This window comes from Stylophora pistillata, chromosome 10 (assembly GCF_964205215.1).
Source record: "Stylophora pistillata chromosome 10, jaStyPist1.2, whole genome shotgun sequence".
Lineage (NCBI taxonomy): Eukaryota > Metazoa > Cnidaria > Anthozoa > Scleractinia > Pocilloporidae > Stylophora > Stylophora pistillata.
This window is the reverse complement of record NC_142528.1, coordinates 377,723-395,253: the sequence shown is the minus strand read 5'-3', so window position 1 is coordinate 395,253 and position 17,531 is coordinate 377,723. Positions and strand designations below refer to the sequence as shown.

Below are 17,531 nucleotides of genomic sequence, written 5' to 3'. Positions count from 1 at the left end.
TTTATCGGCAGACTCAATTACTAGTTTATAACATAGATTCGATTTACAGTTGACTTCAAGCTAATTAAGGATTAACACAGCTATTTATCGTTTAGTAAGTCTTTTACTAGATTTCATACAAATTAACGGAGGTGAAAACGATTACCAGAAGTTTTAAGCCCTAGCCTTTCGCTGTGAAAATTTGAAAGAGCACCAGATTTATCCCAAAGATTTGAATCCGGCTGCACCCTCGAATCTTTTTTCTTTGCACCTTTCCGTGAGCTAAACCCCAACCACATAGGGTTGTTGGTTTGCATGGACAGTTTGAGCACAGCCGAAACGAGTCAGATGGAGACAATTTCCAGCAGAAAGGAAGTGATAACTGTTTCTCAATAAAAGATTCTCATTTTCATCGAAAAGTTCTGAAAGAAAAGCCTGGACAGGTCATTTCATATAATAAAATTGACATTCGATTTCTCTCAGTTTAGATAGTCTTAATTTGTTTGACAGTTTTTATTATATATATACTGATACTGAGTGTTAGCTTGTGAATCACCTCCTACCCCCCTTCACTCTCCCTTTATTTAAAAACGGAAACTTAAAGGGTACTGAGGTGAAGGGGGGGCGAGAGGAAGGTGCTAGTCACGCATGTGCAAAGGACACTAACCCACAGGAAAATTTGGCCTCACCAAACAATCAAGGATATCTTTGACAATTTCTTCGTTAGAACCAACGCCAAAATTCGGAACATCAACGTGTTTTGTTAAAAACGGTCATCTTAATTTTACGCTCAAGTGAGGGCTGACGAGGAGTGTGTAAACAGCTGGTAAAAAGTGTTCTTAATTGCCTCATCCGTTGCTCTCAGACGGACATAATGGAGCCAGAAACACATAAATATTATCGTCCTTCATTTATTCAGTGACATTGAAGGTCATTAATATACACTACATAGTACGATCGAGTTTCACCAACCAACTGGTTCCCAGAGACACTAATTAAGTTGTGACAAGGAATGAGAACTTCATAATCAAGCAGAGGCTGGTGTATTTGAACAAAAATGAAACTTCAACTGTGTCAAGCGCAAAGTTGAAAAACCACACTGATAGCTGTTCGCTACAATTATAACGAGCGTTATTTCTAAGAACATGCTCTTTGTATTCTACTGCTTCGTTCTCACGGTCTTGGCTTCCCTGATACCAGAAGGACAAGGTGAGATTTTCCTACCGTTATGTCTTAACAGATTGTCTTAGAACTCTTTCAACGTTTATTAAACACTGTATTACTTTTTAATTTCCTTTTTCAACATAACCAAGTTTTGAAAGTCATTTCATAAATTTTCAGGAACACGATTTTTTGGAGTAGCCAAAAGTAGAAGAAAAAAACAGTTACTGACTCTACGATGAAGTCCGTGAGCCGAGTATTAGTTTCGACTTTTCGATCCCGCATAATGTACGAGATGACTTCAGGCAGACTTCGTATTTTTTGAGAGGTTTATTTGAGCCCAACTGAAATGGTTCGTCCGGATCAAATGAAAAATTTACACAGCAGCGAAAATCGTCAAGCGACGTAATTCAGTCTTTTAATTCGTCACAAAAGAGAAATAACTTACGTTTCGTTATTTAATGTAAGAAAGCCTGGCTGTTTGGCACAATTCAACTTTAAGTTAAGTGTTGATAAAGCACAGATCGAGGACTTTGTGTATTTTTGTGAGCCGGTAGATGAAAGGAATCAGTCATTAAAGATCTACCACGTACAGAAGGAATTTTTCAAATTAGCTAGAGGGACACTTTCACCTCATTCAACCTAAACAGGTGATTTTTGACAGAAAAACTTGTTGATAAACAGTTTTGCGTAATCATAGCGAGACTGATGACAATAGAGTCAATGAGCTCCTTAGGATGTTTCATAATGCACGGCCCAGCACGATTGTGCAATTAGGAAGATATTTCCCCAAACTCAAAACAAATTAAACGAATGACCGCCTTTGTATTCCAAGGTGAGATCCAAAATTTTCAAACAGTTGTGTAAGAACATCTTGCTGATTTTAAGATATCCCATACTTTCAACTCATATGGAAGTAAAATATTTTTTATTACACTTCAGAACACTAGTTGATGGTTTTGCAGGCGAAATTATTAAACATCTGGTCTCTAGACTTATCAAAAACGATTATTGTTTACCCAGTTTAAGGAGGTCACAGGAATATTTGTCGACATGAGAATTAGAGCCGACAAGTTTTTATGATAATCAGAAAAAATTATGGCGTCATGTAATATGATTTTTAACCTAACCCTAACCCTTAAAAACACAAGTTCAAAATTGGTCTTGAGGAAGGAAAGGAAGCCTGGTGAAAATTTCGTTTGATGGAAAACCGTGGACATTTCACTATTGAGGATGAATTTTTGAAAAGGAATTCATCATGAATTGATGCAGACATGCTGTTTTGTCTGCGAACTCAACAATTAACACTTAACTTTGAGTCTGCGTTTTCACTTAGTGAGTAAATTTGACAAAAAAGCAAACTTAGCTTGTTGTTACAGTTCAGCCTACCATGAACACCGATCAGGATATTTTAGTGATCCATCGAAAATTTACATTTTCGTACACAGACGTTGAAGAGGATAATGTGAAAATGCCAACTTTACCCTTTGGCGTTAACGAAAAAAAATTCTTAGGTAAAGCAATTAACTCTTCGAAAACTGTGACGTCAGTACTCGTTATATTATTTTCCATACTTTTTTAAAGTGTTAATGTCAGTTGCTACTTCGGTATAAGAACTTAGAGAGCATGTTTCACTTCATCAGATCTCTTCTTCACTCGACCATAATTTGACATTTTTAGGGTTTATGGTTCCTATTGAACTCGATTACGCCCTTATAATGTGCATGCTCGAGGCTAACTTTCAGCGTTTCGCCACCTGTTAATTTTTAATGCATACTATGGATGAAAAATTATTTTTAGCGGTAAAAACCTCGGACCTCGGGCCCGTTTCTCGAAAGTCCCGGTAACTTAACAGGCCCGAAGCCATCTTTTAAAATCAAAATTTAAAGGATAGGGAAGCAGGTTCTGGCACCCAAAACAAGTCCTTTTTGTTTCTTTAGCTGATATTTTTATTGCATCATTTTCAAAACCTTTGAAATCCCCATCTTAAAAGAAAACATAACAGCTTTACGGGTCCGTTAAGTTACCGGGACCTTCGAGAAACGGGCCCCTGGCGTTAAAAAAAGTTAGTAAAAAAAGTTATTAACCTTCCTAGCATTTCATAAAGATGATAAAACCGTCAACATCACCGACACTGAGTGAGCTCAAAATCTGAAGTCTCGCGACATCAGTAACAACACATCCTTTCCATGAATTCAGCTTTGAATTAATGCCAAAAAAAAAAAAAACTCCGGGAAAACTTTCTTAACAAACTGATTAATATTCTCGGCATGACAACGATTATAAGGTGATAAACACGAATCGATGTACATATCAATACCAGTTGTTCTTGAACTTCGGCACCGATCGATCGATAAGGATGGCTGACCAAATGCGAAGGTAGAGTTAAAAATTTCAGTAATCAGTTAGTGGAGAGATTGACATAGATTGGTGGTAATCCAAGAGTCAAAAACCAAACCTAAACTAAAGCAGTATGTACCTTAAGCAGTCAGGGCGGCAACGCCAAGGAAGACGTCGATTAAAAATTCAATTTCTACTTTTAATTAGAATCTCCAAAATGGCTGCATGTGTTCATCGTCTCATACGGCGCCACACCTCAACCTCAACACAACGTATAAAAGTAGCGTCGAGTTCCAGAAGGAAATTAAAATAAAATTCCGTCGCGGTTTTGATTCGCAGACGACACAAATGTTGGTGATTTCACGTTGTTGTTTTGAAGAGAACGGCTAAGAAATGTTTTAAGTTTTGAGACGCACGTGCTGAGCTGTTGTTCTGCCAATTAGATCTTTTTTTTTTCCCACGTCCTCGGTGCCGCCGCCGTTGTGGTTTGCTTAAGGTCCCTAATAACTCATCATCAGTCACACTGTTCCACAATACCAGTGTCCATTAAAGTCAGTGCTCAGAGTTAAAAAGCAACTTTTTTAACTCAACGTTATCGTTTTCCAGGTAACTGTCGCAATTTGGAGTTTACCAGTTTTCCTAAACCTGGCTACCGGCTGGAGAATCACACGGTTCGTACTGTTGAAGTATTGGACGAGGATATCTGCATGTTACAATGCTACCTGGAACCCAACTGCGTCAGTTATAACTTCCATGAGTTAAAAAAGGGGTCTAATACTCACACTTGTGACCTGAATAACTCTACTGCTGAACACGATAAGGAACTTGTAGAGAGCAAAAACTATACCTATCGTGGAGCTGAGGTGAGAATGAAGTGTGCAATTTAAGAGTACGAAACCTTGTGCTCGTTGAAGGTTTTACCCGAGACAGTGAATCCCTCAGCCTCTGTCACCCATCTAAATTCCCCTTCCAAGAGCAAAAATTAAGTGTTTGAGCATTGCACTTTCTTTTAAGAAATTTCAAATAAGGAAATGGCGGAGGCTTATATTTTCTAAATCGTAATGGCTACCTCTAGGGCTGTTCTGATACCTTATAACAAATCGCGCAAATTTTTCTCTCGCACGCGAGCAGCGTCACGCGTGGAACGCGAAGAAATGTGTTCAACGCAAACATTTGCGTCAGTAACCAAGAAGTGTGCGTAGAACTCAGGTACATGATGAAAAATGAGAGTATATGCGAGGGCAGACACGAAGATCCGATACAACTGAATAGTATGCTGAACGTCTAAACACGAACGCGCGCGCGCGCGGGACTCTTCAAACTTGCTGAGTTATCTACGTGCCCTCTTCTTTTTTTCTTTAAGAATGCTTGCGCGAAAAATCCCTGCAAGAATAACGCAACGTGCCAAGCTGGGTTTACAGACAGAGATTATCAGTGTTTGTGCGTTCCTAGATCTGGATTTGAAGGTCATGATTGTGATGAAGGTAAGGAATTCTGTTAGTCAGTAATGCGACGAATGTATGACAAACTACTTATTTTCGAAGCTGGATTCGTAACTTTGGCTTAGTTCAGTTGTTTTATCTCGCCTTCCTTAGCTTCTTGGCCTCTCCAGCCATTCTTACGTCTTTTGTCAAGGACTACACCAACGAACTTTTATACTAAAGATTTAGGCGTAAGTAAGCAAGAGATTACGCAGGGCATGACACCACTTTCTCTAAGGAACTACATTACGATGATATCCATAATTTCTTTGGTCTTCAGATATAGACGAGTGTACGAGGAACATGGGGAAGCATAGCTGTGAGGGCAACACGACATGCAACAACACGAATGGATCGTATACATGCAGGTGTAAGCATGGATATCATGGAAATGGGACAAACTGTACTGGTAAGTATTCTTATCTGGCAACAGGAAACGTGGCATCAGTTTACAATATGGGAAAAATATTTACGACAAGATTATTTCAAAATCATTTTAAAGATAATAATAATATATATCAGATAATAAAAATGTAAGACGGAGTATTTTAGAAATTGTGATATGAACTTTGTCGTTTTAGACATAGACGAATGTGCTAACAGAATGCACAACTGTGATGTGAATGCTGAGTGTAACAATACTCTGGGATCTTACAACTGCACGTGTAGAGATGGATTTCATGGAAATGGAACTCACTGTACAGGTAACTAGTTAAAACATTTCATACTTCGTCTTTCATCTTCATTGTACATATATGAGGAGGCTTAACAGAGGTTTCATTTATATGACATTCCTTTCCATGTTCTTGATACAGATAGGAATGTACTAATGGAACACACGACTGTAATATGAATGCTGAGTGTAACAATACCCAGGGATCTTTCAACTCTACAAGTAAAGATGGATTTCAAGGAAATGGAACTAACTGCACATTTTCTGTGGTTACTTTTATCAAAAGCAGAAATAAAACAACTGATTTACATGCTCTTCGTTTTCTTGTTCTAGACATAGATGAGTGTGCTGATGAAATACACCGCTGTGATGTGAATACTGAATGCCACAATACCCTGGGATCCTACAACTGCATGTGCAACTATGGATGTTATGGAAATGGAAATAACCGCACAGGTGTGTAGGTGTAGCATAGATATACTCCGTCTTATATTGTTATCATCTGAGGGACTTAAAAAGGTCACACGTACATGATGTTCTTTTTAGTGTTATACCGACTAATATTATAGGAAAACTCATTACCTGTCTCGTGAATTCCACGTTAAATTGCCCACGAAAACCGATATGTCACGAACCGCGAAGCGGTATCGGTTTTCAAGTGTAATTTCATGCGGAATTCGCCAGACAGGTAATGAATCGCACAATTGAATGAAAATAAGCAAAAAAAAAAAAAAGAAGCACCAACATTGTTTGTTTTTAACCTGAGAGCGAAAGAAGAGATGCGAAACAATATCTCCTCGTTTTCAACTCGCAATTCCACGCTCAATTCCTCGCTTCGTTAACCATTCAGAATAAGAGATTTTATTGGGTTATGTGATTCTCTAGTGAATCGCATAACTGAATAAAATCTCTCATTCTCAATGGTTAACGAAGCGAGGAATCGAGCGTGGAATTGCGAATTGAAAACGAGGAGGTATTGTTTTGCATCTCTTCTTTCGCTCTCAGGTTAAAAACAAACAATGTTGGTGCTTTTTTTTTTTCTTTTGCTTATTTTCATTCAATTGTGCGATTCAAGGAAAAGTCATTACCTGTCTGGCGAATTCCGCATGAAATTACACTTGAAAACCGATACCGCTTCGCAATTCGTGACATATCGGTTTTCGTGGGCAATTTAACGTGGAATTCCCAAGACAGGTAATGAGTTTTCCTGTAGAATCGCATCATTGAATACAATCTCGCATTCTGACTGATTAACGAAGCGAGGTATTTAGCGTGGAATTGCGAGTTGAAAACGAGGCTAAATGAAATTGTTTCGCATCAACGTAAGCATCATGCTCGGAGACCCAGGGGCTGAGTCGATTTCAAGTTAGGGCATGAAGAGCCTCTGGGGACATTGTCTTACAAGACTAGTTCCAAACGGTCGCAGTCGTTCTGCCATCTGATTGGTGCCAGAAAATCTTTGTGTTTTTCTGCCCAATCAGAGTGAAGTGTGCTTTTAGAGTCCTTTCGTGTGCTTTAACACGGACATATACTAGTAGCCCAGTTCCTCGCTGTGTTTGTTTGGACCGTGCGACAGAGATTTGCTTGAGGTGAAAAGTTTCAGTCTCGGCACACAACGTAAGAGAAATCGATCAGATTGTCTGCGAAAATCTTACCAGAAATTATACTGAATACATTCGCAGGTATCACTAGAGAACGTGTTTTAAAGTTTGCGAGGCTTGTATACCAAACGATGGTTGCAGTCATTGATATGTCGCTTTAAACGTTAAACGAGATTTAAGCTCAAATCTTTCTATATTTTTTGTATAATTTGCTGTGACTGAAACTTTGCCAATCCCGTGAAGTTATTTCGTCGCACGGGCCACGCAGGTATGTCGAGCAATTGGCGCTTTCGCCTGCGTAGCTTTCTGCTTTCTCTGCGCGCCAAAATCTAATCTTAGTAGTAAAGTCGTTCACAATACGGCCAAGGTTGCAGAGAACGTTAAGTTCATGGACGACCTTCAGCAAGTGCTAAGAGAAAGCTTAGCTGTGTTTCCGGTTAGCTAATTAAAATCTGAACAAAAACTTATTACCGAGAACATCGTGGGAAGGAGAGATGTTTTCGGGCAGTTACCGAAGGGGTTTGGAAAGAGCTTAATCTTTCAATTGCTGTCTTGAGTGTTGAAATTCTTGAGCTAGGAAGGCCACGAATTCTCTTCTAGTCCCTTGGTCATTGTCATATCACCTCAGTCTGTCGATTGCTGAAGACCAAGTTAAATACCTTTGATCATTGGGAATCGATCCGATGCTGTTTTCAATGGGAAAAACAAACCAAAGACCAAGAAATATTGGATGGAAAGGGCGGGTTTGCTTTATTGCAAATGTCAGCTTAGTAGTACAGGGTCATCTACCCACATCTAATAAGCAAATGTTTCCACGCTTAGCTTTTCTTTTTTTTCGAGCGAAGATGAGATTAGATTTTGGCATGCACAGAAAGTTGCGCAAGTACCAGTTGCTCGACATACCTGCGTGGCCCGTGCGACGAAATAACTTCACGGGATTGGCAAAGTTTCAGTCACAGCAAATTATACAAAAAATATGGAAAGATTTAAGCTTAAATCTCGTTTATCGTTTAAAGCGACATATCAATAACTGCAACCATCGTGTGGTATACAAACCTCGCAAACTTTAAAACACGTTCTCTAGTGATACCTGCGAAAGTATTCAGTATAATTTCCGGTAAGATTTTCGCGGACAATCTGATCGATTTCTCTTACGTTGTGTGCCGAGACTGAAACTTTTCACCTCAAGCACATCTCTGTCGCACGGTCCAAACAAACATGGCGAGCAACTGGGCTACAAGTATATGTCCGTGTTAAAACACACGAAAGGACTCTAAAGCACACTTCACTCTGATTGGGCAGAAAAACACAAAGATTTTCTGGCACCAATCAGATGGCAGAACGACTGCGACCGTTTGGAACTAGTCTTGTAAGACAATGTCCCCAGGGGCTCTTCATGCCCTAACTTGAAATCGACTCAGCCCCTGGGTCTCCGAGAATGCGTAAGCATATATAACAACTATCGTGAAGTCGTTACAAAGTTTGGTTTCTGAGTCAATTTAGAATGTTTTCAAAACCATTGTCACCTTTTAAAGAACCAGAAACAAAAAAGCGTTTCTCAAAGTGAGCCTGAGGCTCTTCCTTGTTTTGAACAATAAACTCTTGGAGTGGCACTAAAAACCTATTTCGCGCGAAACAACGCGAAAGCGAGAAAATCCTGTGAACACGGCCCAGAAAAAACAATCTCCGAGCTAACAGGTCACGCCAACCCGGGTTCAATATCCATCTACAGCATAACCTTTTAGAAAAACAACGAAGGATGTCAAGCAAGTTGGCTGGGTTTTCAGTCATACTACTACAACTGTCACAGCTGTCAACGCCAGCGGCGGTCCACGCACTGAAGTTTTGCGAGAAATTAATGTCAACAGCCTTGCATTTCCATCAGTAGTCGGCAATAACACAACAACAATGAATAACGGTAGTGATCGTCTAACAGCAAGAGTTCTAGGTGGACTGTTTACCAATGCATCGTTCAGTAACTCTCCAGGGAACATTTCCATCAACTTTCAGTTGAATGCTCATGCCAACGATTCAGCTAATGGCAGTTGCCTGTATTGAATCTCTACAAATAAAAAGATAAAAGTTTTCGGACTTTTCATGAAAGACTTCGTTTTTAAAGGAATAAAATATCAATACACGTATTTACACTTCAAGGTACTTACCTTTAATTAATCGCAATGTTAAACTTTCAGTGCTTTCGCTTGCACACTTCATTTCCTTCCGTTTTTCCACCAAAGAGATAAAAGGTGTAAATTATTTTCCTTCTCGAGCAAATTCAGTAGAAATTTGAAAAAAATATGTTAAAAATGAATGGCTTGTAAATTCAGTAAAATACCACCATTAGCCTTAAATAGTGTGAAGCTTGTTTAAAAAGGTTGAAATCGAATGTAAAAACCAGGTTCAAATAAAAGATGTCGAAGGTTTTAACGAGCACGACTAACCTTGCTTCCTATTCGCTAACAAAATGACAGTTCTGACGGTTGACTTCGAAATGGTTTTCGGGGGCGGGTACTCAGGATGAAAACAAAAAATAGTATTGCTGTTTTCTTGTTTTCCTATTTTTATTCAATTGTTGTAGAGCATTTTCAAGGATTGATATTTCGAGTATTTTTAGGTTTATCTTGTGTTTTATTAAGTCTCGCCTTTTCGCCCCTACGTGCTATTTTGGTAGATCTATAGTTTTGATCATTTATTTTTAGTGTGTGCTTGAACTTGGCTCAGTTCTTACCGTGCTAGACATTTTAATCGCTTGTTATGGTTGAGGATAACTAGTTTGCTGGGTGGTTATGTTTGGGTTGGTAAAAAGACCTTGAGTTTTACCCACACTGATATCCTGTTTTGGAAATTCCCACGGTCAGCTAACCCAAACGTGTGTGATTTTTGCATTAAATGAGAGGGTACTCCTCGCTGAAGTTAGAAGAGAAATAGCTGTGGTAGTAGAAGGTAGTAGCAACAATAGAAGAGAAGAGAATAAAAGAAGAAAAGTATAGAGTCTTGGTACTTCTTGTTCATTCGCTAAGCGAGTGGTAAAAGCCCACAACACAATGATGCGATTCAAGGAAAACTCATTACCTGACGAGGGAATTCCGCGTTCAATTGCACGCGAAAACCGATATCGCACGACTCGCGAAGCGATGAGTGTGATATCGGTTTCCGTGTGCAATTTAACGCGGAATTCCCTCGTCAGGTAATGAGTTTTCCTATAGAATTGCTGGACTTGTTGAAAATGTTATTCTTTACGTTGTCTTCTCTTTTACAGTGAAGGTATGGTCTGTTATCCTTTGTGAAGGTATATCTACATGTAACCGAATCTGTTGTGAAAACGAAAGAAAGATCGACGTAGTCTATGCGAATTACGGAAGATTGGACAATGACACATGCGACCACCCTGAAAAGTCGAACACAAACTGTAGCGCTGTGAACTCTCTTTCTACTGTGCAGACAAGATGCAACGGAAAAGTCGGTTGCCAGCTGGTTGCGACAAATTCAGAGTTTGGTGATCCATGTGCTGGAACATATAAATATCTGGAAGTCAAATTCAAGTGCGTGTTAAGTAAGTTGAAAAAATAAATTATCAGTATACTGCGTACAGGGAAGAAAAGCGGCCCTTCATTACTCTGTACTATATACCATTTCTAGGAAATGATTAAAGGCCTATCGAGAATTGTGTCTGACTGGTTACTCACAAAGATCTGACTTGGTAAGAAACACAACAGCTTGGACCCGAAAATCATACATTATTTTATGCAAGTGCTGAATGTATTAGTATTTATTAGATTTATTGTACGTCGGAAAAGACAACAAAAGCGAAAAATTGTTTAGGGGGAGAAGAAATCCAAGCGAAAAAATCAATAAGATTGATTGCAACAATATCCTCTCTGATTGTACTTTATCATGTCATCACGGAAACGATAACGCTGTACTTTCCCATTTTAATTTGAAGAACCAAGAGCAGTGAGAAAGAATTACAAAGAAAGATAACTTTCCAAAATTTCTCTGAGTACAATCTGTGTATGTTTTGATCAATGATATTCGCCTTAGGGTCTCTTAACTTAAGCCCAAATAACCTTGCTTGCTAAGTTTGCGAGATAAATTTCACCAATTTTCACCAATTTTCCCCTAAAACAATTTCAGAGTGTCTTCATAAGAGAGCAGACAAGCCCAGCTCTAAGGATTTCGGATATTGCCATCGAAATCTCGATATTTCTCATTTGAACTTAAGCTAATTTTCTATGATAAAATCTGAAGATTTTCGGTTTTTTATCTTGATCAGTAACCTAGCAAAAATTTCAATACTGAAGGCAGAAACAGAAGCAGACGAAAAAGCCAATTAGTATGGGATTCTCTTCCCATCAGGGTGCATAGTTTGATGGCAAAAGAAAAGAAGAAAAGAAAAACATGGCGGACGAAAGTGAGAAAATTCCCCTCGAGCTTCTCTTGAATGAAAATAATCAATTTGCGCAGCGGGAAATATTGCAAGAAAATAATTTTTCACAAGCTCGAAAAAGATGGATGAAAATCGAGAAAAGCTCTCTCGCTGCTTGTTTTTTTCCTTGTATAAGTATTCATTTATAGCCTGGTCGCATAGTTTGTTTATCTTCTGTCAAGCTTTCCTATCTTATTTCTGTCTCTGACGTTTACACAGATGTTATGACGGATAACTGTCCAACATCTTACTGCCATTAAAATTATTTCCCAAAGTGTTTTTCCTTTGCTTTGTACTGTCAACCTGGCCCCACCTTGGGGCGATATTGGCAATAGTAAAAGAGAGCGTATAATATTATTGTGTTTATTACGCAGGATTTACAGCTGTGTTTACAACCCTTGGTGAGAGTGGACCTCAGGGTCCAGACTCAATTGGTAGTCACTACACAGGTCAGGACCATGACGGACAAGTTACAGTGTCCAGCGGTATTCAACTGTGGACAGTTCCACACACTGGTCAATACAGAATTGAAGCAATAGGAGCCTCAGGGGGGTATGGCGAGGACAGTGTCATCAAGAACGGAGGAAGAGGGGCAAGGATGATTGGAAACTTTATTATTACCAAAGATGAGATCATTCGTATACTTGTTGGTCAAAAAGGGAAAAGAGGGAATACCCACACAAAAACTGCCGGAGGTGGTGGAGGTACATTTGTGGTGAGAGGAAACAACACGCCTTTGATTATAGCTGGAGGTGGAGGAGGAATTAAAAAAATGACAGAACAACATCCAGGATGTGATGCGTCCATAAACACAACAGGGAATGCAGGGTACAACTCGCCACTGGAGTCAGGAGGAAGAGACGGAAATGGAGGAAATATCAGTGGTCAAAATTCAGGTAAGTAGAGAAGGAAGGAAAAGCAAACAGTCAGTATGTATGAGCATAACTTCATTTCAATTTCTCTTACGTAGTATGACATCCAAACGGTTAAAAAGGCTTCCCATTGGCTAATTGCGAGTTTGAATTAAACAGAAGGATTAAACAGATGGTAGAAAACACTTTTAAATTCGACTTGTCCATATAACGCCTTTTTTATTACTCACAATATCTAATAGTAAATTGAAGAAAATTCCAAAAATCAATAATTAAACTAATTGAAAAGTATTTTGAGTCGTTTTTCAACCGTTTCCAACCGTTTGGTTTCTCTGACTGACTGGCATTTGAGGAACCAGTCATTATTTATTACCTGGGGGTGGAGGGTGGAGGATTTTGGGAGATCACTTGATTTGCAGGGAGAGCGGAGAGGGAACAGTCCTTGTCAACAGAGTATAAAAGAGGGGTGGGAGGGATAATAAGAATGTTACTGAGCCCTGGTTAGGGTTAGGGTTTTGGTCCATCTGGATTAAACAGATGGACCAAAAAGACGGTAGAACACACTTTAAAACTGACTTGTCCGCATAAACCTTTTTTAATACTCTCAATATCCAATAGTGTTTTTAAGAAAATTCCAAAAATCAATAATTAAACTAATTGAAAAACATTGTGAGTCGTTGTTCAACCGCTTTCAACACTTTTAACTTCCTTAGACTGACTAGCATTTGAGGAACCAGTCATTATTTATTACCTGGGGGTGAGGAGTGGAGGATTTTGGGAGATCACACGATTTTCAGGGAGAGAGGAGAGGGAACAGTCCTTGTCAACAGAATATATGGGGGGGATGATAAGAATGTTACTGAGCCTTAGGTGGGAGGGTCAAGGAAATTATATCATGACACAACCAAAATCCTTCGGCCCTCTTTCCCTCACCCCCCCCCCCCCTCTTTTCAGGCGTTAGATAATGACTGGGCCCTAATTTCTCCTTGCAATATCATTACAAACTTACACATCAAGGTTACGAGAATAAAGAAAACGATCACCAACTCAATGGAGAATATGTTTACTAATGTTAGAGTGTGAAGGGTTAATTTAATAATAAAAAATAGATGAGATTTATGGTCTTTATAAGAAACCATTCATCATGTTTTTATCATTGTAGGCGGTGTTGGTGGTGGCTTCTTCAGTAATGGACAAGATGCAACGACTCCTAACGGTAAAGGTAAAGGAGGTAAGGGAGGTAAGGGATATCTTCAGGGGGGAAGGGGTGGAGATCACAGGGGTGGGTTCGGAGGCGGCGGTGGTTTACGTAGCAATGGAGCTGGCGGCGGGGGAGGTTACTCTGGGGGGAATGGCGGGGCTAATGCACAGTTTACCTATGGGGGAGGAGGAGGATCTTTTAACAATGGAACAAATCAGCAAAATGAATGTTGTTATAATAGCGATGGTCATGGTTTTGTAACCATTACACTCATCCAGTGAAGTGAACGTGCCTGCACCTTCGTTGACGCGTGTTGGTAATTCTGTTTTAAAGGCTGATTGAATAATCATTTGGTCATTCTTAAGATTTTGTTGGTCAGAGTTTTAAGGTGTAGCTTTACCAACGCAGTCTGTGATACTAAACTGAGTTAGTTGCTTTTTTAACAGAGTTTATATAAACAGCGCTTGAAAGAGTTGGTTTATTCGTGGATGTTCTCCGCCGTAAAGAATTTGACTCCTGCAAAAGCTGTAATTTTTGTTCTTACCATGACTCATCAGAAGTTGTGTTTGAGTGTTTATACAGCGCAGATGTTCTGTGTTCATCTCTCTAGGTCAGAGGACACAAACACTGATTTAGTCATTTCAAGCATTTTAAAAATTTCCATCTGTTTAGCAAGGTTTAGAGCTTGAGATATATGTTTTAGTACATCTCACGCTCGACAAACTTATCAATTAAAGGCAATTCTGTAGCTATGGACAAAGCCGTTCACTGATCTGATGATACAGTTTCGAAATCAAAGGAAGAACCCGTTGCACATAAAAGCAAAGTGGGTTTCCTTAACTTTAGGGATGACATACCAAAGAACACTAGCACTCATTTGATAGAGGGAAGCTATTTTAGTGAAAATACTGCAGATGTACATATTAGATTTTCACTTGGCGTTCCTAGCTGATTTAGTTTGAGAAAAAGATGAAACTGGTTTCACGTTTCAAAGCTTTTAGTACCCCCTAGCTGGGAAGGATCTAGAGTACTGTGGAAGAGTGGAGTCGAGAGAAGAGAACCCCAAACTATGCAAAAGGCCAAGTTTACAAAAGACAAAACAACCGCCATAAAATAGGGTGGAGGTGCACAGTCCTCATCCGTGTTTATTTGAATACGCTCCGTGATGTTTAGTGCCTATTTGACTTGTTTTAGTGTCATAGGACTTTGAAAGCCGTGATTTACTGATAAACCTCATCTCTGATTCGGTCTTGTTGCAATAAACAAGACTGATTAAAGTAAGACCGCGAATAAAATATTGTGTAATAAGTTCTAAAGTGGGGCTTTTTCAAAGCCATGTTCATTTAATGAAGTAAACGAATATTGACTCGCTCATCCGTATTGCACTTATACATGTTATTTTTGATTATAGTAGACTTTGTGACTAAAAGGGCTCCTAGTCTGACCGCAAAAGACAGCTCACAGACCTGTTTGGTGGTCGTTCCCGTAACTAGAAGTTACTGTTTGTGTTCTGATAAAAATATATTCCACCGGACGGCATGTTAAGAGCGGCTGATCAAAATAAGGTTTATAAAAAAAATACATAAGGATCCCGCTCTGTTATATTGGAATTTTTTTTTATCATGGCTAGGGCCATTTTAGCCACAAATTGGTTATGCTTGTATGCCAGCCTAATGTAAATATAGCTTCCTAGATTATTAGACTTTGGCTAGAAAATATCATCAATTGATATTTTGCAAGGAATTAGGACTAGTACGTATTTTATGAGGAAATTATCGTGGTCACAGTTCTTTACATTCTTGTGTATTTCAGTTATTACATATCTAAGAATGCAGAACTGCCTCTTGGTTAACTAGCTCAATTGGTTAGAGCGCCGGATTGTGTTTTGCGGGAGGTCGAGGGTTCGAGTCCCGGGCGGACCAATGGTCATGATCTTTAAAATAACTGAGGAGAATTTGCTACCTTTCTATCAAGAAATGGATAGATATTCTAGTCTTTTCGGATAAGGACGAATAAAACCGTAGGTCCCGTCTCCTGCAGGGTTAGGGGTAGGAGACGTTCATTTCCCATGAACGAGATTAATGTGTGGTGGATATCCTCCCCGGGGTGGAATGGTGGGTTACTTGCTCGTTGTAAAGCGCTTGGGAGCATCTTCCTATGGACCATGCGCTATATAAATAATAGATTATTATTATTATTACTTTTCAATTGACAGTGATGTTTCATCATCCAACTCTTTGTTTTGTCTTGTTTTGTTTTTTTCATCAACCCAAAACAAAAATCGATTTACAATCTTTGTTTTTCCGCCATTCGGGCCGATTATATTTTCCCGCGTATTTTTGGTGTCATTGGCTTAAGTTGCAAAATATCCCAAAAACGTTATTTCATTTTTCGATTCGTGTGGTGTCCTCTGGATATTATCATCAGAGTCCGTCATTTGTGAACATTTTGGTTTTTGTTTCACGATTTCCAGTCAATTGAAAAGTGTTCCGCTTCACCTTTAACGGTATCCTGAGTAAATAAAACACTGGCCAGGGTTCAACATGTAGAAGTGGCCGGTGTTTGGTGTTTTTTTCCGATTTTTATACGGGGGGAAGGGTGGAGTGAAGGCCAAAGAGTTTAAAAATGAGACTTATTTATTTCGTTTCTGTTTCTAACTCCATCGTTCAGGATACAAGAGCGGTTATATATGTCAAGGTGATGGCACGTTCAAGTTTACGCAAAACTTTACTTACTTGTCAGTTTCTTATATTTCTGTCAACTTCTAGAATAATTTTCAGGAGGTTCTCGTACGTTTTCACTTGAAATGCAGAAGAACCCTGTAATCATCATATAGAAACAACGTTTATCCCTGATAACAACGAGAAATTAAATATCTTGGAAACGTTCTTAACCTCTAAATGCATATAAAAAAAAGAACTTTCAAAGGAGCCGTAATTTTTAGTGTTGACAAACTGATACTTGCTCATAATCTTAGTTATGGTAACATGTTGCAAACTACAGTTTGCTAAAATCAATAAATTAATTCTTACATAGTTCATGAGAGTTGCTTGTTTTCGTTGTTGTTTTCCATTTTGTCAGAGATCTAATTATTGCTGGTGGTTATGTAGAAAGAAAGTTTATCCCTGACAACAACGAGAAATTAAATATCTTGGAACCGTTCTTTGCTTCTAGTATGTAACCTTGAAAGGAAAGCTTTGTGAGTTAAAAAGGAGCCGTACGTAATTTTTGGTGTTGACAGTCCGATACTTGCTCTTAATCTTAATTAAAGTCGTTATAGTAACATATTGTAAACTACAGTTGGTTTAAATCAATAAATTGATTCTTGGTTCATGAGAGTTGTTTTACTCGTCTTTGACGAGTACAGATCTCTGCGGGGTAATCGAAATTTGTATGATGCATTAATATTCAGGTGATAGAAAACAGTGAATAGCCTTGTTTAACAAGACATTCCTCAGTGCGGCTTTAAAAAGCGATGCAAATTGTTGGAGGATTTCCAACACATTTTCTGACTGGACAGAGCAATCAGAAGATATTAAAATAATTCAAGCAGAATTTTGAAAAACGTTATAAGTCACTCTTTATAAGTGTCTCCTTTTCTGAAATAAACTTCGGCGGAAGATAAATGAAGCACACTCTAACATTCGCTAAAAATTGTTGTGAGTTGCCATATAAAAATACATCCTTGTAGATGCGGCCAATTATTCACTTACACAATGTGAAGTAAATGAATCGAGACAGTTGGCATGGCGACAATTTACAGCAGAAATCATAAATGCTTTGCCAGTAAAAATTTC

General features: G+C 38.8%; 2 protein-coding genes across 4 annotated transcripts in view; both read left to right on the top strand.

Annotated features, from left to right (window-relative positions):
• The window catches only part of LOC111338131 (uncharacterized), a 96,883-nt gene that overhangs the window by 32,696 nt on the left and 46,656 nt on the right, over positions 1–17,531 (top strand). The window lies entirely within an intron of this gene.
• LOC148721202 (uncharacterized) lies at positions 1,006–17,067 on the top strand. 3 transcript variants are annotated; one of them, XM_088734753.1, is made up of 10 exons: positions 1,006–1,188; positions 4,087–4,343; positions 4,844–4,964; positions 5,242–5,370; positions 5,543–5,665; positions 5,968–6,090; positions 10,495–10,788; positions 12,036–12,557; positions 13,696–13,764; positions 14,181–17,067. In XM_088734753.1, the coding sequence occupies exons 1-10, from the start codon at positions 1,125–1,127 to the stop codon at positions 14,189–14,191; spliced, it is 1,713 nt and encodes a 570-aa protein (XP_088590879.1). In that variant the 5' UTR covers positions 1,006–1,124; the 3' UTR covers positions 14,192–17,067. The 3 variants fall into 3 exon arrangements, with proteins under 3 accessions (XP_088590879.1, XP_088590881.1, XP_088590880.1); XM_088734754.1 differs by lacking the exon at positions 1,006–1,188 and adding an exon at positions 3,380–3,519; XM_088734755.1 differs by lacking the exon at positions 10,495–10,788.

Bases quoted from the DNA above. Each gene is read 5' to 3' on its own strand.
- LOC148721202 (XM_088734753.1), top strand. From the start codon at position 1,125: ATGCTCTTTGTATTCTACTGCTTCGTTCTCACGGTCTTGGCTTCCCTG. The intron at 1,189-4,086 runs GTGAGATTTTCC...ATCGTTTTCCAG, and splicing joins CCTGATACCAGAAGGACAAG to GTAACTGTCGCAATTTGGAG. The intron at 5,666-5,967 runs GTAACTAGTTAA...TTCTTGTTCTAG, and splicing joins AAATGGAACTCACTGTACAG to ACATAGATGAGTGTGCTGAT.